The following is a 24,136-nucleotide window of genomic DNA, read 5'->3' as shown; positions in this document are numbered from 1 at the left end:
TTACTCGCACATGACTTATTTTCACTATGTTGGTCTGTTAAGAAACTTTGCTGCGTGAAAGCGAACAGCATCAAGAACGAAAATAAACATTGTAACAATTTGAATTCTTGTTTTGTAACTGAATCGATCCACAGGTGTGAAAGCACCTTTCGGTTTTTCACAGAGATAACTTTAGTCCTGTTTTGAATCTGCAACTATGCTGACAATTGGGCATTTGTAGCTCCGCCCTCTTTTGAAAAGAGAACACCTCATTTGAATTTAAAGCGACAGTCACCAAAACACCACAATTAAGATCAAAACCAAAAGGGGGCAGTTTTAAAGAGTTATAAAACATTATTTGTGTGGTATTTTGAGCTGAAACTTCACACACACACTCTCGGGACATCAGAGACTTGTTTTACATCTTGTAAAAATGAGCATAATAGGGCCCCTTTGAAGGTCCAAACTTCGTCTCCATTGAGCATTGTATGCTGTGAGAGCTGGACATCCGTCACCATTTTGATGATCGCCGAGGCAATTTTCTGTGTTTTGGAGCTGTAAATAATGAGTGTATTGTTTGTGTGTTGTAGGATGGCTCTCTGGGGAACATTGCAGATCTGGCCCAAGAGTATTCAGAGTATTACAGCACGTCCTACAGCGAAGTGTGCGACAGAATGGAGGAGTTACGCAAACGCAGAGTCACTCAAGAAGCAGAGACGGTAAAACACACACAAGCCTTGATTTAAGTATATAAACTACCTGACAAAAGTTCTGTTACCTATCCAAGTTTTAAGGACAACAAATAATAACTATATTGACTATAATGACTTCTAGTTGATCATTAAGTATCAGAAGTGGCTTATATAAAAGGCAAAGGCCTCTAGATTACGCTTATTTTATCAGAATAAAATATGATCATGCCTTGATTTTTAATGATTTAATTAGGACAGTAAGCTCTGACTGCTTAGACAAAAGTCTTGTCACTTAACAGAAATAATGTCCAGTATAGGATATAAAGTCATGCTGCAGTGGAGAAAGAATAAATATTGAATGCATCCATACATCTCTACAATGACTCAAATCACTCATTAATAAAGTCATCTGGAATGGCAAAGAAAACGTTCTTGCAGGACTCCCAGAGTTCATCAAGATTCTTTGGATTCATCTTCAATGCCTCCTCCTCCAACTTACTCCAGACATGCTCAATAATGTTCATAAATGGTGAATGGGCTGGCCAATCCTGGAGCACCTTCTTTGCTTTCAGGTACTTTGATGTGGAGGCTGAAGTATGAGAAGGAGCGCTATCCTGCTGAAGAATTTGCCCTCTCCTTTGATTTGTATTGTAATGCGAGACAAATGTCTTGATACCTCAGGCTGTTGATGTTGCCATTCACTCTGCAGATCTCTCGCACACCCACAAACTAAATGTAACCTAAACCATGATTTTTCCTTCACCAAACTTGATTTCTATGAGAATCTTGGGTCCATGCGGGTGCCAGTAGGTCTTCTGCAGTATTTGTGATGATTGGGATGCAGTTCAACAGATGATTCATCAGAAAAATCTACCTTCTGCCACTTTCCCAAATGATCAACTAGAAGTTATTATTTGTTGTTCTTACAACTGGGATCCATGACAAGATTTTGTCAGTGTGTTTGTAGAAGATATGTCTCTGGAAAATTCATCTAAGGTTAAAATGTTTAAAGTAGATTTCCTAACTCCAGTCTTTCATGTCACGTGATTCTTGAAAAGTCTATCTAATACATAATTGAGATCACAGCGCCAGGCAAAAGTATAAATCAGCCCTAAGATGTTTGTTTGTTTGTTTGTTTTTCCTGTAGTTCAATGATGCCTTTAACCTGTCTTCAGTACTGTTCAATTTGAATACATTTATTTTTTGTTTTATTTTATTTTATTTTAAAAAAAAAGTTTTTTTTTTTTTCATTTTCTCTTTTTGTATATGCGTGTTTTTGATATTGTGATATAGGTCTTAAATGTCGTACTTAATGGTCTTAAAAAGGTCTTAAAAAGTCTTAAATTTGACATTATGATATCTGTAGAAACCCTGTTTATAGCATTTTGATCCATTGTAATGCATCCTTGAAGGATGAAATGAATACTTTCTTACTGACTACAAGAAATTCTTGATTTGTGCATACATATTGCTTGACAGTGTAAATGGCATTGAGATGTGTCATTTGGTTAAACTAGATAGCTTATCAGAGACTGAAGGAATGAACAGTTTGTCATTGAGGGATTGAGTTTTAAACTGCTGTATGACTTTGTTTCTCAGGGAAAAGCTGAATCAACAACATCCCTTCAGCTGCGCTTGGAGATCCAGGTGGGAGGATTAATCATGCATGCTTTTATGAGAAACACACTTGTAGTTATCTTAGTTCAAACACTCGAGCACTATTTCAGTCTGCGTTTGTGGGTGAGAGTCTAAAACGTCTTTATTTGTCCTCACAGGAGACATTGGGTCTGTCTAGCGCAGTCTCCACACCTGAAATAGAGAGAAGGTATGTGACGTCTTGCTTTTTTTTTTTTTAGTCAGACACTTTTTGTAAATTATGCTGTTTCAAAGAATGTAATTAAAGGGGGACTATTGTGCTTCTTTTGACAACACATAGAATAAGGCCCTATCTACACCAACATGGGTATTTTCAAAACCACACTTTATGTGTTTTGACTGTTGGTCCATACAAACAGTATTATCTTTGCCTGATATAAGGTGGCTGACATTGAAACTTTATGAAAACTCCGGCCATGATGAAGACACAGGTACTCTGGGTTAGGGCTGCAAAATATATCGTTTCAGCATCGATATCACAATGTGCACATACGCAATAGTCACATCGCCTGATCTTCAATGTGGAGTGATTTTTTTTTTTCACCAGGGGTCTGTTCTTTGTACCTCGCTTAAATGATCTGAGATGATTTGGTAAATCCTGGGTCTTTAATCTTGATAACTGATCTCTGGCTAATTTGGATCTTCAAACAAGTTCGCGAATCAGATTAAAATGTCTGGATGAACTGATCTGAGATCGCTGCGTGTGTTGTGAAGGACAGGTCTATCAATCCTCGAAATCATGATCAGCAATGCAACGATTGGCTGACGACACATCAGAGTAATGACATATTCTGATTAATATTCAATAATCCATGTGAGCAAAATGACAACCATTTGTTAAATATGACATGCAATAACTTTCCACATTTGTTTTGAGCTGCAGGCTTTACACTTTCATGTGTCAAGAGTATTCATCATGTATTTCAATGCACATCAATGTATTTAGTTCTACATTTAGAGAAGATTTTCTTTATTATAGTAGCCCATAGGCCTACTCAAGTTTTTTAATTGGCGTAAGAAATAACTGTATAAATAAATTTTGCATCAAAAAGGAATTTTGATATTGGTAAAGGTGTCAATCACCGGCATATTAGTGGTCAAAACAGGTGCATGACTGCATAAATTATTATCCTTCTTTTTTAAGTCGAATGTTGTGCATGTACGCGTTTGTATCTAAAAAGTTCAAAGCAAAAAAATGTTCTCTTTAAACTACCAGGTGGCAGTCTTTTACTTTTATTTGTGAGTGCAGATTGCATAAGTCTTATTAATAAATAATTTTAACTATATATATATAGTTTAATATATATATATATATATATATATATATATATATATATATATATATATATATATTTGCTCTTTTCCCAAGTGTATATAACTACTGTAAGAAAATATCAGCATTTGGTATACACTTTCAGTATTATCTTTGCCTGAACTGACCCGATCTAATCCTATTTATATGAAATGTACCTGCTCCCGATCAGGTTTGAGCCACCAGAATGATCTCAGATGAGTTTTGAAGAACTAAACGATCCTGGATCATGTCAAATCGTCAATGTCCAAGTCCAGCTAACTGAGTAAGAACTGACCCCACAGTTGCCATAATATAACCATAATAGCGGACAAATTTATCATTTACATGTGTTTTAAAGGCCTGGAATTGTGTAAGGATTTCAAGAATGTTTAAAGCAGAGATGCCCGTGAAGAGAGTTTAAAGTTTAAAGAGAATTCAAAGTAGGGCCCACGGGCCAAAATTTGCTCATTAGCTGCGTTTCCACAATCGCAGCTTAAGCAAGCAAGCCAGGGTCAGTAGTGTTTCACTGTTACTTCCGGGACCGGATTGAGCCAAATCAGGCTTCCTCGGAGCTAGTGGCTGGCATTTTTTTGCAGAATACCTTGGGCCAAAGAGGGCCAGCTTGGGCTTCGGGGCGGAGTGAAAGAAGAGGCGGACTATGCCCAAGTCTGGTAAAGATGGCGTGCCGCCATTACACTAGTTTTCCGATCCCAAACGAGTACATGCATCGAATAATTAAATAAATAAATAAATAGATAAATAAACAAATAAATAAATAAATAAATAAACAGATAAATAAATAAATAAATAAATAAATAAACAAATAAACAAATAAATAAATAAAAAACAAACAAACAAACAAACAAACAAATAAATAAATAAACAAATAAATAAACAGATAAATAAATAAACAAACAATAAACAAACAATAAACAAACAAACAAACAATAAATAAATAAATAAATAAATAAATAAATAAATAAATAAATAAATAAATAAATAAATAAATAAATAAATAAATAAATAAATAAATAAATAAATAAATAAATAAGGGAAAGAAACACAAATAGCTGGCCAGTTTAAGATAGCCTATTCCATAAAACACCTTATAGGCTAGTGGTCTTTTTACTTCTGATCGCCCTTATGTTTCCCTTTTAAATGTAAGGCTGTTGCAAAAAAAGATTAAGTTCTAATTTATAAGTGACTCTTCTTTGCTGTGTCCTCCTTGATTTTTCAATAACGCATAATAATCTTTAAACCATATTAAAGACACGGCAGCCAGTCACAGTTGTCAAGAGTTTTTGTCAAGTTTTAAATGTGTGTTGATGCGAGAGCGTTTAGATGCCTGTATGTGTGTGCGAGACACCGGCCGAAAGAGAGCTCGCTTGACTCTGGTGATGCTGCAAGCGGCTGGGTTTCTTTGTTATAACATTTTACATAGAACTTAGAAACCCCACTGCCTGCTAGCATTTTGGAAGTGTTATTGTCAGAGCTACAAAACAGAATGAAGAAGTATAAATAGATGGCTACATGCAAGGCATGCACTATAGGTTACAGCAATCACTTGACGCAGAAGTATAGTTCAGCCTATAGTCTCTGATAGACTCAACTCATAATATTCCACTAATCAATAGTATAGCTTGCAGAAATGGCCACTTTTATGGTATGATCCAAAACACACTGTTTTTTATGTGTTTGTCACTTTAAATGCAAATGAGCTGGTGCTTCCATTTCCTTTTTCAGAAGAGGGCGGAGCTTCATGCACTAATGCTCCAGCACACTGGTGTACTGCAGAAAATGACACCCCTGCCATATTAAGCCTCATTCTCCACTATATGGGTGGGGTTCTAGGATTAGGAGGCGTGATTGGGATTAGGAAATCAGATTGCAAATTCAGTCAGGGGTGCATAATGTGACAGGGGCTACATTGACATTACTGAAATGACTTGTTTTCGGGACGTTTAGTATTTATTATGATTATAACAAAGGATCCCACTTTATATTAGATGGCCTTAACTAATATGTACAAATTATTTATTGTTACAATGTACTTATTGTCTAAATGCGTGTTTTGCATTGTACTTGTGATTGATTAAATACCTGCATGCACTGTAATTACATTTTTAATTAAACTGCTGATCATCCCCTACCCCTTAATCCACCCTTAAACCCACCCAAACCACCAAACCTGCGCCTAACCATACCCATGTCCCGCCTCAACAGCACCAGAAATCATCTGCAATACATTGTGAACAAATTAAGTGCAATGTATGTATTTTTCGATGCAAGTACATAGTTAGGACCACCTAAAGTGAAACCTAAAACGGTGTTGGGTGGATTTTTATCAATACAGTCTGGCTGCTTTAACACAGTGTGCGAACACCTCATAAAAGTGACTTTTTTTCAGCCTAAAATGATGGTTTTCATCAAATTTGTGGCAATGTTGAAGACATTTTCTTTCTTTTTTTCTGTTTTACAACACAAAGGTTACACATTCATGTTTATTTATATAGCACATTTCTTACACAATGGTAATTTAAAGTGCTTTACATTAAACAAAAATAAACAAAACAAGAAAATACAAATGATTAAGAGAATTTAAAATGATTAAAACAGATAAAAACTCGAATAAAATGTGTTAAACAGGTTATAAGGTTAGGAATTTTAGTTCTTAATTACTTCATTAACCTTATTTAACCAACTAAAAGTATCATACACACCGCATGAGCACTTTCTATAAGCAAATATGATGTTATTTAATATAACACAATAGCCCCTTTCACACAGTGATACCGGTAAATATCTGGAAAATTTCCGGAACGACTTTACCGGTATATTCAAAAAATCGCTGTTCACACAGGCGAGGACGTTACGGAAATTTTCCGGAAAAGAGCATTCACACATCCATTCAAAAATACCGTTAAATTCTGACATCATTTACCACAAATGAGCTTTAAACGGCTGCGCTTGTATTTGTAAACATTTCACTAAATTACAAACTCTGTGGATGATCAATATTGTGAACAACTTTCGCAGGATCACTTTCGCATGTCGAGATGTTCATAATATGTGCGTGTGCAGGCGCTCATAGGCGCACGCAAAGCTTGAAGGTAAACAAACAACGGCTTATCATGAGCATCTCATCGATGATTATTTACACAGTTGGCATTAAGAAGAACATATAAACGTGATCTGACTAACTTCTAGCAGCTAAATGTGTCTGGAAAAATATTCAAAGGTTTTTATTCTCACAAACCGCGCGGACGTAAATGCGTCTGACTGTTGTGATTGGCTAAAGCAGACGTCTCACGTCAGCACGTTCTAGACGTGCACGCGCTTATTATGGCAATCTTCCTTCTGCATTCACACAGCACAGCATTCCGGCAAATTGCCGGTAATGTTACAACTTCTCTTTCCGGAAAATAGCCAGAACGAATTTACCGGTATTTTCAAAAAGGACCTGTTCACACATACAGGTCTGTATGTGTGAAAGGGGCTATTGTCTATGGTGTGGCAGATCTTCGAAACAGTACCCTTGCTGGCCAAAATCTGTGCCAAATCTGGTCATCAAAAAAATTGCAAGCTCCTCTAAATTTCATTGTACTTGCTTGATTTTGTGTTAAATTCTCAAAATTCTGGAAGGACAACACAACATTTGCCTGTTTTTCTAATGATAATAGATCCTGTTAATTCAGCATTTTAGTCAGGGAATTTGATGATTAGCTTATAGTGAGAAGTGAACCCTGGTTTTGTCATATTAAAGAAGTGAACGCTGGTTTTGTCATATTAAATACATTTTAGTACAGTCTAATTAAACACACAACATATATAACATAGACATAAGTGTCTTTGGTGTTTTCCTGTCCTCTATAACAAGGGGTTCCCAAACTTTCAGCCCGTGACCCCCAAAATGACAATGCCAGTGACACGGACCCCCAATATCCTTTAATGTGGTTATAAATACAGAAACATTGCATGCAATGGTGCACACACACACACCAATATACCCAAGTCTATTCTTCGTTTAATTTTTTAAATGTATGTCAGTGCTGTAAATGGGCCATAAAGTGTAACCGGGTGTTATAAAACCAATGTGCTGCATCTGACGCTATTGCTGTGTCTTTAATATAATGTAATTACCTCAGAGATCGCAATCCAATAGAACTAGTAACTATAAGCTACTATAGTAAGTATAAACGTACTATAGTAAGTATTTTCTCTTCAGTAGGTTATGGATAAAATATGGCAATTCCAATGCAATCTCAAGGCAATTTGTAACTTGTTGGTTTAGTGGCTAATTCGTATGAATTCGTTTGATCTAATTCGTACAGTTTAGTACGATTTGCTCATGCCCCAATGATGGTTGGGTTTAAAATCATACAATTTCGTACGACTGAACTCCTACGAATTCGTACAAATTAGCCACTAAACTGGCAAAACGTAAAATACGTACGTTTTCTCGTGAGATCAGGCTGGTAGTTATTATAGTTTAATAAAAATAAATTGATTTTTGGAAATTACCAGGCGACCCCCCCTTCATTGTCCTGCGACTCCTTGGGGGGTCCCGACCCCCACTTTGAGAACCACTGCTCTATAAAACCAAATGGAGGATGTGTGACGTTATTAGCGTGAACACACAGCACACGCTCCGTCTCACTAGTTAAAATTGAAGATTTCTCTGCATTTGAACATTCTTCCAAACATTTGGGATAATGTAAGTACATAGGTCAGCACAATATATAACACTAATCTAGTGATTTTTGGATATTAAAAAACAAAATTGGACTTATTGTGCTTTTAAGGGACTTTACGTGCAAATAATAAGATGTTTATGTTCCTGGGTGTGTTTAAATGAGCTGTAGCGGGACAGAGAGTTACTCAACAGTGAAACACATCCGCTCATCAGGACACTGGAGATGATGCATGAGTGTCCGGCTGACCCTTTTATTGCTCATTTCTCTCTTTCCTTCCTACCATTGTCCACCGGATAAGATCTAATCCGAATCAGCATGTTAATACACAAAGTCCACAAGGGAATTTATCTATTTTTGTCTCATTCATAAATAAAACTACTACAAATATTAAAAACTGGATGCTGTCTACTCTGATTGAATGAGCCAAGGTTGAAACTGTGATTAAAATAAATTAAAATGCACAAAACCACATAATGCACGGAAATTAGTTAAAGGATGTTAACTATTGTAAACCCCACATAGTAAATTATATGTTGGTTTCTATCAGGGTTTCTTGCTACTTTAAAAGACACCTACTAATAAAAATGATTAGCTCTTCTGTTTAATTTTGATTATTTTCTATCAATTATAAACATCAATTGATGTTGATACGAGATAATATTGTTTTCAACACATTTTGAAAACATTTTCAAAACTAATTTCTTATAACAAATTATTTAAAGGCTTTACTGGGTTAATTATGTACTAGCTTAGTCACTGGATAACAGCAGTTTGTTCTGTAGCCAATCAAACAACATGATTTCTCAAGAGGGCTAATTATATTGAAAAACATATATATTATTGTTTTAAATTTTATTCCAGCAAGAAATAAAAGTAAAAAATACAAATGTAAAAATGTAAAAAAAATATCCTTGCTGAACCCACCTGGGAAATTTATGATTGGCCTAGTGGGTAGTGCGTTGACCTGAGTTTGATTCCTGACTTGAGGTCCTTTGCTGATCTTTTCCTTTCCTTTCCCTTATCTCTGCTCCCCACACTTTTTTGTCTGTAAATATATATATATATATATATATATATATATATATATATATATATATATATATATATATATATATATATTTATAAATAATTATTTATTTTTTTATATATATATATATATATATATATAAATATATATATATATATATATATATATATATATATATATATATATATATATATATATATATATAAATAATTATACAAATTATATATATAATTATTAACCCCCCTTTACATTTATTTTTCTTTTTTAAGTATTTCCTAATAAAGTTTAACAGAGGAAGGAAATTTTCACAGTATGTCTGATATAAATTTTTCTTCTGGAGAAAGTCTTATTTGTTTTATTTCGGCTAGAATAAAAGCAGTTTTACATTTTTTAAAAAACATTTTAGGTTAAAATTATTAGCCCCTTTAAGCTTTTTTTTTCCGATAGTCTACAAAACAAACCAACATTGTACAATAACTTGCCTAATTACCCTAACCTGCCAAATTCTCATATGTTTGGCAACCCTTATTATCATATTTTTCTGTTATACGTGTACTTCCTGGGGAATAATGAGACCGTCTTTTATGTAACTGGAATCTTTTTTCTGTAATCTTTTTGTCTTGCCTCTCGCTGTCCAAAACTTCAAGCTTCTTCTATGTTAACCTACCATAGTAAGATAGCACAGCATTATCCCTGATCGTATCACCAATTACTGTTTTCACTCTATTTATCAATGTATTTATTATTATTTTATTAATTAATTTATTTTCTTTTAGTTTAAAAAATTTATTTGCAAAAAAATAAACGGGGGCTAATAATTCTGACTTCAACTATATATATATATATATATATATATATATATATATATATATATATATATATATATATATATATATATATATATATATATATATATATATATATATATATGTATATATATATGTATATGTATATATATATATATATATATATATATATATATATATATATATAGTTGAAGTCAGAATTATTAGCCCCCGTTTATTTTTTTGCAAATAAATTTTTTAAACTAAAAGAAAATAAATTAATTAATAAAATAATAATAAATACATTGATAAATAGAGTGAAAACAGTAATTGGTGATACGATCAGGGATAATGCTGTGCTATCTTACTATGGTAGGTTATATATATATATATATTTATATATATATATATATAGCCGTGCGATATTCTGCAAACAACAGCACTCATCCAGCCTCTTCACCCTCGTGTATTACTCCGCCCACATACAGCGACAAGCAGAGGACATGCATTACTGTGATCTCCCGATTGCAACAGAGAAATACTGGGAAATCTCTATAGACTATAGACTGTATAGACTGTCATTTCATGCCATTCAGCCTTATAATATTAATGTGAGCAAAAATCACCTGTTTTGTCATCACTTTAGACATTACACTAGAGAATCATTCAAACACTATCTCTAAAGTAGCGTTTGTAAATTAGCAACGGTTTCTGCTGTTCTGATGTCAGCTGCAGATGTGAGTAAATGGCGGAAGAAAGTAGTTCCTCATATACAAAAGGATTTTAAAACTCTTGCTCTTGATTTTCTTTTTTATATACACAATTATGCCATCGAACTGTTGTATAAGCACAATATCACACTCTTAGCAGTGCGATATGGATGTATATCATCACTGGTGGGACACTAAGGCACTTTGCCTGCAGTCTCGTGCCAACGCACTCCTTCTACCATATATATATTTCTTTATTTACATTTATGAATTGCATTATGGGATATTGATCTCTGCTCTGTTGATTTTTGCTTTTGAAGACTCAACCCTGCAGTTTTAATTCACATTTTTTATTTATTTTTACTTTTGGTCACATTTTGGAAGTATGAAACAATATATTGTATAAGAAATATTGTATGTATACATTAAGTCTATAATAACAGAAAAAGTACTGGCAGGTTATTAGCAGGTATTTATTCCATAATATACAACAGCAAACCATACAATATATCACTTCATACTATTAACAATATCAGTAAAATCACTTTTTCAAACGTTTCAACATCAAAAATTGTTTAAGGAAAGATCAAGGTCCCATAATGCAATTGAAATGCTTAAATAAACGTAAAAACATAAATAACAAAACATAGAAAACTGTTCATTGATGTATATTTTACAGTGTATGAATGATAATTATTGACATGCAAAAGTTTCAAAATCTTTAATTGGCAAAAAAATGTTATTCTCTACAGTAAATGCACTCAAAAAATATTTTTAAGGTCTTATAAAATCTATTATGCCCCTTTTTTCAAGATGTTAAATAAATCTCTGATGTCCCTAGAGCGTTTATGTGAAGTTTCAGCTCAAAATACCTTACAAATAATGTTTTATAACTCTTTGAAACTGACCCTTTTAGGTTTAGGTCCTAATTGTGCTGTTTTGGTGACTGTCACTTTAAATTCAAATGAGAAGTGAAATTCAAATGTCACTTTAAATTCAAATGAGAATCAGAAAAGGGTGGAGCCACAAATGCCTGTGTGTCAGCATAGTGGCAGATTCAAAAACAAGACCAATGTCCTATGCTAATGAGGGAGAGATGGTAATTAATGGGCGGGGCTTTCCCTCTCTGATGACACGTACAAAGGGAGAATGTCAATCAAAGTGTTTCTGCAGACTGTTTTTATCAAGTGTGATTATAAAAGTATAAAATCAATACATCTGTTCCATTACAAGCTAGTTATATTCACAGACTGGTGCCACACAACTGTGTTTAAACCTCTTATAAAAGTGATTTTTGCATAATAGCTCCCCTTTAAGTAAAAAATGGATCACAAAATATAGAAAAATGTGAATTTATGAATATTTTACAGTGTGGGAATGATAATTATACACTACAGTGGTTCATTGGATTTTCTAAATTGTTTTAAGGTAAGTGGTTGCAAACCATTTAAATGGGCTCAATTTAAACATTAACATTACTACATTTAATTTAATTACTACATTTAATTTGTTTGCTTAAATTCAGCCCATTTGAATTGTTTGCAAGCAGTAACCTTCAAAAAAAATTGTAAATCCAATTTTAAAAAAATTCAGTGTAGACATCCAGGGTCAAGACACTCTTGTTAAGAGTTTTCAGACGCATCTGACCACACACACATGCTAACATCAGCAGCACGCGTCAGCTGAGAGAAAGACAAATAAAGAGACGACAGAGGAATGTAGAGCCGCGTGAGTGTTTAAACCCTCTGCTGTGTCAAAAAGCCTCTATTGTTGCAGCGAGGTGTGGCGGCAGCAGCATGTGTCTTTATACACTCTCATAGACAAACACACATTGCTAAAATGAAGGGATAAAAGCTAAATATGAAGAAAGTCATGTGGGAGAGCAGGTGAGATGAGATGGGGATGTTTAGATGGAGACTCTTTTGCTGGAGTTTATTCATGTTTGACCATTCGCTTACAGGCAGACGATGCACAAGTCCAGCTCTGAGGACGGCTCAGGTTAGTATTGTATTTTGTGATTGTTTATTTGTTTATTTGTGGTCCAACAGTGTAAAATGATGTCTGTAAAAGAGTTGCAAGCAATTTATATGTGTTGAGTTTAAACAAATTAAGTTTAGTAAATTTCAACTTAAATTGTTCGTTTAAATTCAGCCCAAATAAATACAACCACCTAAAATAAAGCAGATCAATCTTATTTAAATAATTTTTTTTCAATGAAAGCTAGTCAAATCAGGTTTACTCACTGCAAAAAAAGCTTTGTTTTTGTCTTGTTTCTAGTTCAAACATCTATATATTGTTAAAGCATTTTCAGACAAGCAAAAATATGGTCTTTTTTTCAGAAATTTGATGTCAAAAATAAGTGTATTACCTTTAAAGAAGCAAAATAATCTACCAATGGGATAAATAATAGGCTAAATAACCTTATTACATCAAAGTGACAGCAAGATTATTTATCTTACCCTATTGGCCAACAGCATTACAAGTAACTTGAGTTATGCATTACTTTAAAATTTTAAGTAATAACATTAGAGTTACTTTCTAGTTTGGTTAATTCGCTTTAAATAAATAGCTGAGTTAAAACAGTCATGTAAAATCCTGCACTTAATGAGAGAATGCAGGAACAGACAGAAATGAAGACGGCAGAACCTTACTTTTTTGCGATGGAAACATTCTCATTAATTTAAACACATGGAAGACAAGGAAAAGAGGATTATCTGAATAGACGTGATTTTACTTTTTAATAAGATCAGAAAGTGCAAAAGTAGCTAGCGCATAGCTTTAAAATTCCTTTTTTGATCTCTATATATGGCATGTATAGCTCTGGGGGTCAGGAAGTTCTCTGAAGATAACATTATCCTACATTATTTATTTTATGCGGAGGTAAATTAAGGTTTTACAGAGTTTTGTTCATTGCATAGCTCATCTATTTAAATAAAAGAAGAAGAAAAAAACCCTGCAAGTTCTAAAAAAGATCAAGCCTCAGCCCAGTCAGAAAAAGTAACTCAAAATTAACGTAACGCAACACATTATTTACCATAAAAAGTAACTACTGTAAGTAAAGTAACCTATTATTGTAATGCATTATTTTCTAAAGTAACTTTACTCAACACTGTTGACTAATTATTTTGCTTGTTTAAAAAAACACACTTCATTTTGATTTTGTTATTTCTGAAAACAAGACAATATTTTTCTGCTTGTCTATAAAAATACTTCTTGATTTAAGAATTTTTAGACATTTGGACTTGAAATAAGACAATTTATTTATTTATTTTTACTTATTTTGACATTTATGTTTTCTTTTACTTTAGGATTTCCAAGTTTAGTAAAGTCAGGAATTAATGGACATTTTTGTTCATTTCAGTTTTAAAATCTACTTGACAAAAAAAGTCTAATTCTGTATGGTCAATGCACTCGAAAATGATTTTATACGGTCTTATACAAGCTATTAAATTTGCGTGTTAGAAGTTGTGTGAATTCTGTGAATCATACTGTCAGTCAAAAGTTTTAATACACATTCTTTATTATAGGATAATTTTTAAACGGTATTGAAAATAATGTTCCTTTGCTGTCTTTTCCAAATAGTTAATTGTTCGTTCGTTCGTTCCTTCCTTCCTTCCTTCCTTCTTTCCAAGTAATTATTATTGATTATGTTAAAACATTTGGTATCAGTATGCTATAAATGTTTTTGTCTCTTGTGCTCATCAGGGTTGCTGTTATTTTTATCAAAATCATAGTAAAACACAAATATACTAAAATGTTGTTTCCATTTAAAATGGCTTTTTTCTAATTGTATGTTTCAAAATGCAATGTGCGTTTTCTACTAGGCTGATTTGCTGCACAAAAAAATGTATTACCATCGTATCGTTCGTTCATTCGTGCGTGCATGTGGTCGTTTGTTCATTCATTCATACGTGCATTCGTTCATCCATCCGTCCGTCCATCCATCCATCCATCCATTCCTTCCTTCCTTCCTTATCGTTCCTTCCTTTGTTCGTTCATTCCTTCATTCAGTCGGCTTAGTCGTTTTATTCATCAGGATTCGCCAAAGCAGAATGAACCGCCAACTTATCCAGCACACTATATGTTTAACACAGCGGATGCCCTTCCAGCCACTACCCAGAACTGGGAAACACTCATTCACACACATACACTATGCCCAATTTAGATAATTCAGTTCACCTATTGCACGTGTCTTTGGACTGTGGGGGAAACCCACACCAACACGATATCAAACTCCACACAGAAATGCTAACTGACCCAGTCGGGACTCGAACCAATGACCTTCGTGCTGTGAGGCGACAGTGCTTACCACTGAACTCCTAATATTAAAATCAGTGTTGGAAATAGTTTCATTTTATGTGGAAACAATGAGAAATTATGCATTCAAAAAAAAATTTATAGGAAAGCTTTAAAAAAATAGGGTTATCCTGAAATAGAAATCTGGACACTATCTGTCTTTTTTTTCCATTTCAATGTGCATCCACGTTGAACACAAGTAAAACAAATTCTCACAATAGAAATAAAAAGCAAATAATGCCTGAAGTATTAAAAATACAGAAAGAAACCAAACACAGCTATTCGTCTACAAAACAAATTTCAAGCAATTCCGCAAAACATTATTTAAGTTTATTAAACTTTATTTCTGCCAGCAGGAAGATGGGACAGAAAGAAAAACAAATCGTTCTGGCAAAATTTCCGCAAGGCACAGAAAGGGAGCTTTCGAACGCCACCGAAAGGTTCTTGATCCATTTCCAATCCCAACTCCATTAGATCTTGATGTCTACATTGCTTTAAATGATACTCGTGTCCTTTGATCAGGGGAGGATCTGGGTTTCGTAGCCAGCGAGATCACCATGAGCGATGAAGAACGCATCCAGCTGATGATGATGGTGAAGGAGAAGATGATCACAGTGGAGGAAGCTCTGGCTCGGGTACATCTCAATCTTTCCTCCATAATGTCATGCATTTCTGGTTTTAGCTTTAAGATGAGGTTTCATCAGCTAATATGGTTTGACTACAACAGTTTGATCTATGGTACATCAAAATTATTAGCCATCCTATGAAATCTTTGATTCATTTTCAAAAGTTTCCCAAATATTGAGTGGATGAAGACATCCCCAACAGCACACAGGGGTTAATAAATGCTGTACGAGTACTGTTTGTTATTAGTTCTTGTTAGTAAATGCATTAACCGCCATTAACTAGTGAAAGGTTATTGTAAAGTGTGACCATTAGATCTATGAAATGGTATTTCTTGAAAACTTAAAAAAACAGGCCTCGTCCTCATGGATCAGGAATTGATGATATTCAGGGTATTGAGATGTGTTTGTTCCTGGAGGAAAACTCAGGACTACATTAAAGAGCTTTGAGTTCATACAGAAATAGTGGTCAGTAACTCCTGCTGGAGTGACTTTATAACTTTGCTGATGGTTATCATGCTCAAACAGCAGCGTTGAAGGAAGTTGAAAGTGTAAAAAGCACAGTAGGTGATGTTACTTATTTGTCAGATCTGAGACTTAATTTTACTCCCTCTATACACAATACGTTTCTTTGTCTCTCAGCTGAAGGAATACGAAACCCAGAACAAGCAGTCTAACAGCGCAGATATGACTGACTGGACTGAGACGCCGAGTCCCTCCATGACTGAATCTTCCTACTGTAATGTAAGTTTACCTGTCGTCTTTTGCATTTGCTGATGAGAAGTTGTCCCACCCGTACGCTCCTGAACAACATACGATCTGTCACACACCCATTAGCTCATTGGAAATATGTCTTAACTTACAATTCACAACCCCATACCAGAAAAAGTTGGAATTGTATGGAAAAGGTCAATAAAAAAGAAAGTTTCTAAATTAACTTTGACTTAAAGTTCATTGCAGACAACACAACAAACAATATTTAATGTGTTCCTCGTTATTTTTATAGTTTTGTTTTTCTTTTTTAATAGTAAACAGGTATTCCAATTTTGGTTCTTGCAAACCATTTTACAGAAGTTGGAACAGTAAAGCATTTACCACCTTGTAATGTTGCCATCTCTTTTCACAACACTTAAAAGACGTCCAGGGACTGAAGACACCAAGTGATCAAGTGTTTCAGGTAAATTTTGTCCCATTCTTGTTGCAAACAAGTCTTAAGGTGGGCGAAATTACGGTGTCTTCCTTGTTGCATTTTGCGCTTCAAAATGCACCACACATTCTCTATTGGAGACAGGTCAGGACTCCAGGCAGACCATCCAAGTACCTGTATCCTCTTCCACAGCCAGGACTACTGTGTGCAGATTGTAGTTTTGCATTGACTTTTTGAAATATGCATGGGCACCCTTTGGAAAAGAAGGCAGCATATCTCCCAAATCTGCCATCACAGAAGTGCAAGTTACCTTTGCCCCGGGCTCTGACACAACCCCATACCATGACAAACCCTTGCTTTTGAACTTTTCCTTTTTGAACTCATCCTTTTCTACTTTAGTCCTGAGCACACGGCATCCATTTCCCCCCAAAAAACTAAAACAGTAATTCATCTGACCACAGTAGATGTTTCTACTGTGGGATGGTCCATCCCAGATGCCTCCGAGCCCCCCTGTCCCAACGTTTTCTGATTTGGGGTTGTAAAATACATTGCTTAGGGTACGTTTTATAGCACGTTTCAGATGACAAATCCACTAGAGGGCGGCATATATGTTTGTGAATCTGAAATATGCTACTTTGGGTGCGTTTTGTAGCACATTTCAAATGACAGGTCCTCTAAATGGCGCCATCTACAAGTTTGCAAATCTAAAACATGTTACTTTGGATACGTTTTGTTGCTCGTTTCAGATAACAAATCCAGTAGAGGGTGGCATCTACATGTTTGTGAATCTGAAATATCTTACTTCGGTGCATTTTTTTGCTTGTTTCAGGTGACAAATCCACTAGACAGCGCTGCCTACTTGTTTATGAATATGAATTATGTTACTTCGGGTGCTTTTTGTTGCACATTTTAGATGACAAATCCACTAGTGGGTGCAGCCTACATGTTTGCAATCTGAAATATGTTACTTCGGGTGCGTTTTCTTGCACTTTTCATATGACAAATCTACTAGATGGCACCATCTACATGTTTGCAAATCTATAAGATGTTACTTTAGGTGCATTTTCCTGCACGTTTCAGATGACAAATCCACTAGAGGGCACCGTCTTTATGTTTGCGAATATGAAATGGCGCTTCAGGTGCGTTTTGTTGCACATTTCAAATGATAAATCCACAAGGGTGTGCCGTCTACATGTTTGCGAATCTGAAATATGCTATTTCTAGTGCATTTTTTTGCACATTTCAGATGACAAATCCACTAGAGAGCTCTGTCTATATGTTTGCAAACCTGAAATATGTTACTTTGGGTGTGTTTTGTTGCACATTTTGTATGACAAATCACTAGAGGGTGCCACCTACTTGTGTGCGAATCTGAAATATGTTATTTCAGGTGCGTTTTGTTTCTCGATTCAGATGACAAATGCACTAGAGGGTGCTGTCTACGTGTTTGCGAATCTGAAATATGTTACTTCGCGTGCTTTTTGTTGGCTGTTTCAAATGACAAATTCACAAGAGAGCGATGTCTACATGTTTGCGAATCTGAAAAATGTTTCTTTGAGTGTTTTGTAGCACGTTTCAAATGACAAATCCACTAGAGGGCGCTGTCTACATGTTTGCGAAGCTGAAACATGTTACTTCAGGTGCTTTTTGTTGCATGTTTCAAATGACGAATTCACAAGAGGACGCTGTCTACATGTTTGCAAACCTGAAATATGTTACTTTGGGTGTGTTTTGTTGCACATTTTGTATGACTAATCACTAGAGGGTGCCATCTACATGTTTACGAATTCGAAATATGTTACATCAGGTGCGTTTTGTTGCACATTTCTGATGACAAATCCACAAGATGGCGCTGTCTTAATTTTTTTGAATCTGAAATATGTTACTTCGAGCGTGTTTTGTTGCACGTTTCAGTTTACAAATCCACTAGAGGGTGCCATCTACATGTTTGCAAATCTGAAATATGTTACTTCAGGTGTGTTTTCTTGCACGTTTCAGATGACAAATCCACTACAAGGTGGCGTCTGCATGTTTGTGAATCTGAAATATGTTACTTTGGGTGCGTTTTGTTGCACGTTTCAGATGACAAGTTTATATGAACACAGTGCCCAACCAACTGTGTTTAAGTATGTGCTCAACAGCGCTTAAATTTTAGCAGGAATTTGCCTTTTTAAAAATTTAATTTCCAGTATCGTGACAACAGTACTAGGAACTATACTCTCATTTTTATGAGACAATTTTTATTTTATTTTCGTCAGTAGTAAGCTAATATGATTTAGTTTTAATTTATTTTAAATGTATTGTTGTATCATTATTTGAATGCCAGTTAATAACATAATTGTGTCTTCCTTGTGTACTTGTGAACCAATCAACCAAAATGCATCTTATCACCGGGTGTAAACAGGGCCTTATCCGCATGCCACATCCTTGTTTGTTGTGATGAGCTTGTTTAATGTTCACATCTTGCGTCTATAGACCCTCACAGCAGTGTTTTCAGCCAGTATCTGTGGGATTTGTCACCTCTTCATTCCCCCATCATGTCCAAAAAGTGAACCACAGCCCCTCTGGGTCTATTCATCCTGTAAACCCCCCCATTGTGTTGTTTTGGCCAGCTGAATGCAGGCCTGTGCTTTTGTGCAGGGATTGTGTGATTAGACTCAGACGCAGCACTCATTCCACCAGTTCCACTGGTGCATGCTGTAAAAAGGACATTTGCGTTTCGGTTGTGTTTGCTAAGAAGAGTATTACTATTATTATTGTTGTTGTTTTATGTTCAAGAATATTTTAACTCAGCATGTTTTGTTCTGATCCAAATATAAATGTTGTTTTTTTGGATTGTAAGTTTTGTTGAAGAGAGTCATGGTAATATTATACATTTTTGTACATGTGCAAGAGTGTTAGTTTTTTTTTGTTTTGTTCCATTACTATGGTTGCAAAAAAGGCTGTAAAAATAGGAATATTGCATAAAACTATTGTTATTATTATCATTTTTATTAAATAGATTTTAAATTGAAAGTTTTTAAAGCTTTTTAAATATTAAAGCTCAGCATGTTTTTTTCTGCTCCAATCAATAATGATGTTTTTTAGATTTTAAGTTTTGTTGAAGAGAGTTGTTGTAATCAGGGTGCGAATTACACGGGGGTTTTGGAGGGTATTAACCCCCCTAATTAACGCTTGATCCCCCTGAAGGAGGTCAAAAGATGTATGGGGGATCAGTTCTTTAATACTGAGAAATATTTTACTTTGATCTGTATTTTAAATATTAATGTTAATAATTGAAATAACAGATAATATATGCGGCTGGAAGGGCATAAAACGTGCCGGATAAGTTGGTGGTTCATTCCGCTGTGGCGACCACGGATTAATAAAGGGACTAAGCCGAAAAAAAAAAAAGAATGAATAATAAATAATTAAATATACATTTAACCACCCCTATAATGGCTCAAAGCATTGTTAATGAATAATTGTGCCAATCAGTCTATTTGAGAAAGAGATCTAGAGCCCCGATATACATTGTGTTCACAAGACTTTGTTTTCTCATAAAATAGGTGTTTGTGTCTATATTTAGCTTGGAAATACATACATATATACATACATACAATATATACATACATATATACATACATACATACAGTTGAAGTCAGTATTATTAGCCCCCCTGTTTATTTTTTTCCTCAATTTCAGTTTAACAGAGAGCAGATTTTTTTTCAACACATTTCTAAACGTAATATTTTTAATAACTCATTTCTAATAACTCATTTATTTTATCTTTGTCATGATGACAGTAAATAATATTTGACTAGACATTTTTAAGACACTTCTATACAGCTTAAAGTGGCATTTAAAGGCTAGGGTAATTAGGCAAGTTATTGTATTACAATGGTTTGTTCTGTAGACTATCATAACATTCTTTTAGCTTAAAGGAGCTCATAATTTTGTCCTTAAAATGGTGTATACAAAATTAATAATGACTTTTTTTCTAGCCGAAATAAATCAAATAAGACTTTCTCCAGAAAAATATTAAAGGAACTACTGTGAAAATGTCCTTAATCCATTAAATATCACTTGTGAAATATTTGAAAAAGATTAAATACAGAATAATTTTGACTTCAATTGTAGCTTCAGTTTAAACACAAGAGCTGTATATAACACATTATCAGCCCCTAACATGCTCTCACGCTGATGTACACTGGTTTATTTCAGCTTTTATGGGTCTGAACTGTGGTGGGAGACTCAGATGTTCAGCACCTGCTCTATTCTCCATTATATACATTTATAGGCTGTGGTTTGTGATCTCAGAGGTGGCTGACTCTAAAACAGATGCTTCTGAGAAACGCAGGCTTCTGTCTGCTGGAAATCAGTTAGAAATAGTCCTGCAGCTTCTCATCTGAGCAGTTCTTAAATGTAGGTCTGGCTCAAAGTGCGTCAGTGGGGGTTTTCTATCTGTTTAAGGCTTCTGTTGATGACTGCAGTGAGGCTCATCGATTATTAAAGTAACACCAAACTCTGATTATTAATAACAGTTGATTTGAGATGTGTAGATGTTTGATGTAGAAACTCTACAGGATGAGTTACATCTTTAAGATCATTTTGAGATTTATAGTTGGAAATAGTCGAGTGTGTGTTGAGTTCACATGTCGTCTGTTTGCATTTGGGTTTTGGTTTGTCAAGCGAAAGACCACTGAAAGTTTGGGGTCAATGATGACATATTTCCATTGCATGTGAAGTCTCTGCATGAACTTTTAACTCAGAGTATTTTTTTTCTGCTGTTGTTCTTTGAGCTCACTTATTTGTACAAGTTTATTGTATTATAAATAAATAAAAAAAAACAAAATAAATAATTTAATAAATAAATGTTTTATTATTTAATATGTTTTGGTTTTCTTCTTTTGTTCTTCGAACTCATTTTATTTTTTAGGATTTGTTTTCATGTTTATTTTATAATAAATAAATACATAAATAATAAAAATAAATAAATAAAATAATGAATTCATAAATAAATAAATACATGAATAAATACAAATATTTTATATGTTATGGTTTTCTTTTGTTCTTTAAACTAATTTTATTTTTTAAGGGTTTATTTTCATGTTTATTCTATAATAAATAAATAAATAAATAGTTTTTTCCTGATTATTATTTATCAGCTGTGAGCTCATATTATTTTTATTTTATCTTATTTGTTATTTTGTTTGTTACTTTCTGTATATTTTATTATTTTATATGTTATGGTTTTCTTTTCTTTTGTTCTGTGAACTCATTTATTTTTTTAGGGTTTGTTTTCATGTTTACTGCATGATAAATAAATTAATAAATAAATAAATAAAAATAAGTATTAAAAATAAATTTATTTATTAAATAATAAATTAAACATAAATAATAAAAATAAACAACAAATTAAATAATAAGTTAAAAATAAATAATATAAATACATTAATAATATTTTGTTCTTTGAAATCATTTCATTTTTTAGGATTTGTTTTCATGTTGATTTTAAAATAAATAAATAAATAAAAATTTAATAAATAATAAAAATGAATAAATATATTTATTTATTTTTATAATTTATTAATTGTATTATTTATAATGAATTAAAAATAATATAAATAAATAAACAAAATAATAAATAAATAAAATAAGAAATAAGAATTTTTTTTAAAAAATTACAAATAAATAATATAAATAAATAAGTAAAAATAAATAATTCAAATACATTAATCAAATAAATAAATAATTAATTAAAAATAAATAATAAAAGCAAATTAATTAATTAATAATTAAAAATAAATATTGAAAATAAATTGATTAATTAATTAAAATATTAAAATAAATAATAAAATTAAGTTAAGAAATATTTTATATGTTTCGGTTTTCCTTTCTTCTTTAGTTTTTTTAACTCATTTTATTTTTTAGGATTTGTTTTCATGTTTATTTTATAATAAATAAATAGTTTTTCCTGTTCATTAACATTTCATTTAATATTTTCCCCCAGCATATTAATTTAGTTGGACTAATTTTTTGGACTTATTATCTCAAGTATTTTTGTTAGATTAGTTTCAGTTTTGTCTTTGGTACTGAATAATCTAATGTATATGCACAAATATATTATTGTAAAACATTATATAGAAAATATATATAATTTAATGAAATTCTAAATATTTATAATATAATAATTATTATATTTGTGTGATTCATCAGTTGTAAGCTCATATTATTTTTTATTTGACCTTATTTCGTGTTCTGTTTATTACTTTTTGTGTATTGTATCATTTTGTATTTTAAAATAAATCAGTTTTGTTTTATTTTTATTTAATTATATGCATTTAATTCAAGATTTAGTATTTTTGTTTTTATTGCATTTATTGAAATTTTTATATTTTAAAATCAAGATTTAGTTGTTGCTGTTTTAGTTATATACGCTGCATATTATTTTATTTCTAAGCATGTGTTTACCAGTAGTAGACGATCTCCTGAAATCTTTTATTTTGTAATTATTTCATTTTAAACGCTTTAAATTTAATTCTAAACATTTTATTTTGCTCTGTGTTTAATCCTGTACAGTCAAGAGAACAGTCAGAGGATGAGCTGGAAGAGTCCGTCACTTTCCGGCGACTTCACAAACTGGTCAATTCAACCCGACGCGTCAGAAAGAAGCTCATCAGAATTGACGAAGCTAAAAAACATGGCTCAAAAGGTAAGAAATAGTTCAATATTTTATAACACCATTACACATTTACAGTTCTAATTACATTCATGGTTTTAATAATGGTGTAATGACCATGCATGATCATTTCTTACACTCTTTATTTGAACACAACCAGAAAATACAGGTTGGAATATGATTCTTTTAATTTAATTGTTTAAGAATCTTTATAAATAAGTAGTTTAAACAAGCAGCGAAAGTCTTTTTTTTTTGTTGAGTTTACTATATTTTAAAAGGGCTTTATTATTATTATAATAGGGTGACATGGTGGCTCAGTGGTTAGCACTGTTGCCTCACAGCAAGAAGGTCGCTGGTTCAAATCCTAGCTGGGTCAGTTGGCATTTCTTTGTAAAGTTTGCATGTTCTCCCAATGTTGGCGTGTGAATGAGTGTGTATGGATGTTTCCCAGTACTGGGTTGCAGCTGGAAGGGCATCCGCTGTGTAAACCATACAGTATGCTGGATAAGTTGGCGATTCATTTCGATGTGGCGACCCCTGATGAATAAATGGACTAGTCAAAGGAAAATGAA

The 24,136-nt window shown here is 33.2% G+C and overlaps 1 protein-coding gene across 11 annotated transcripts in view; it reads left to right on the top strand.

Annotated features, from left to right (window-relative positions):
- Positions 1-24,136, top strand: part of sash1b (SAM and SH3 domain containing 1b) — a 233,385-nt gene that overhangs the window by 180,294 nt on the left and 28,955 nt on the right. For 5 of the 11 annotated variants that reach the window (XR_012393223.1, XM_073928135.1, XM_073928134.1 and 2 more), the window contains 8 exons: positions 570-698; positions 2,271-2,318; positions 2,447-2,496; positions 12,798-12,835; positions 15,487-15,573; positions 15,656-15,768; positions 16,399-16,500; positions 23,465-23,597. Coding sequence is in view for 9 of the 11 variants with exons in the window: in XM_073928135.1 (XP_073784236.1) it covers positions 570-698; positions 2,271-2,318; positions 2,447-2,496; positions 12,798-12,835; positions 15,487-15,573; positions 15,656-15,768; positions 16,399-16,500; positions 23,465-23,597 (700 nt within the window). In the remaining 2 variants the exon portion in view is untranslated. Of the gene's footprint in view, positions 1-569; positions 699-2,270; positions 2,319-2,446; positions 2,497-12,603; positions 12,724-12,797; positions 12,836-15,486; positions 15,574-15,655; positions 15,769-16,398; positions 16,501-23,464; positions 23,598-24,136 lie in introns of those variants that run through there. The other 6 variants (XR_012393224.1, XM_073928136.1, XM_073928138.1 and 3 more) reach the window with 3 other exon arrangements.

The sequence above is a fragment of the Danio rerio genome, chromosome 17 (genome assembly GCF_049306965.1).
Source record: "Danio rerio strain Tuebingen ecotype United States chromosome 17, GRCz12tu, whole genome shotgun sequence".
NCBI lineage: Eukaryota > Metazoa > Chordata > Actinopteri > Cypriniformes > Danionidae > Danio > Danio rerio.
This window is presented reverse-complemented; position numbering and strand designations above follow the sequence as displayed.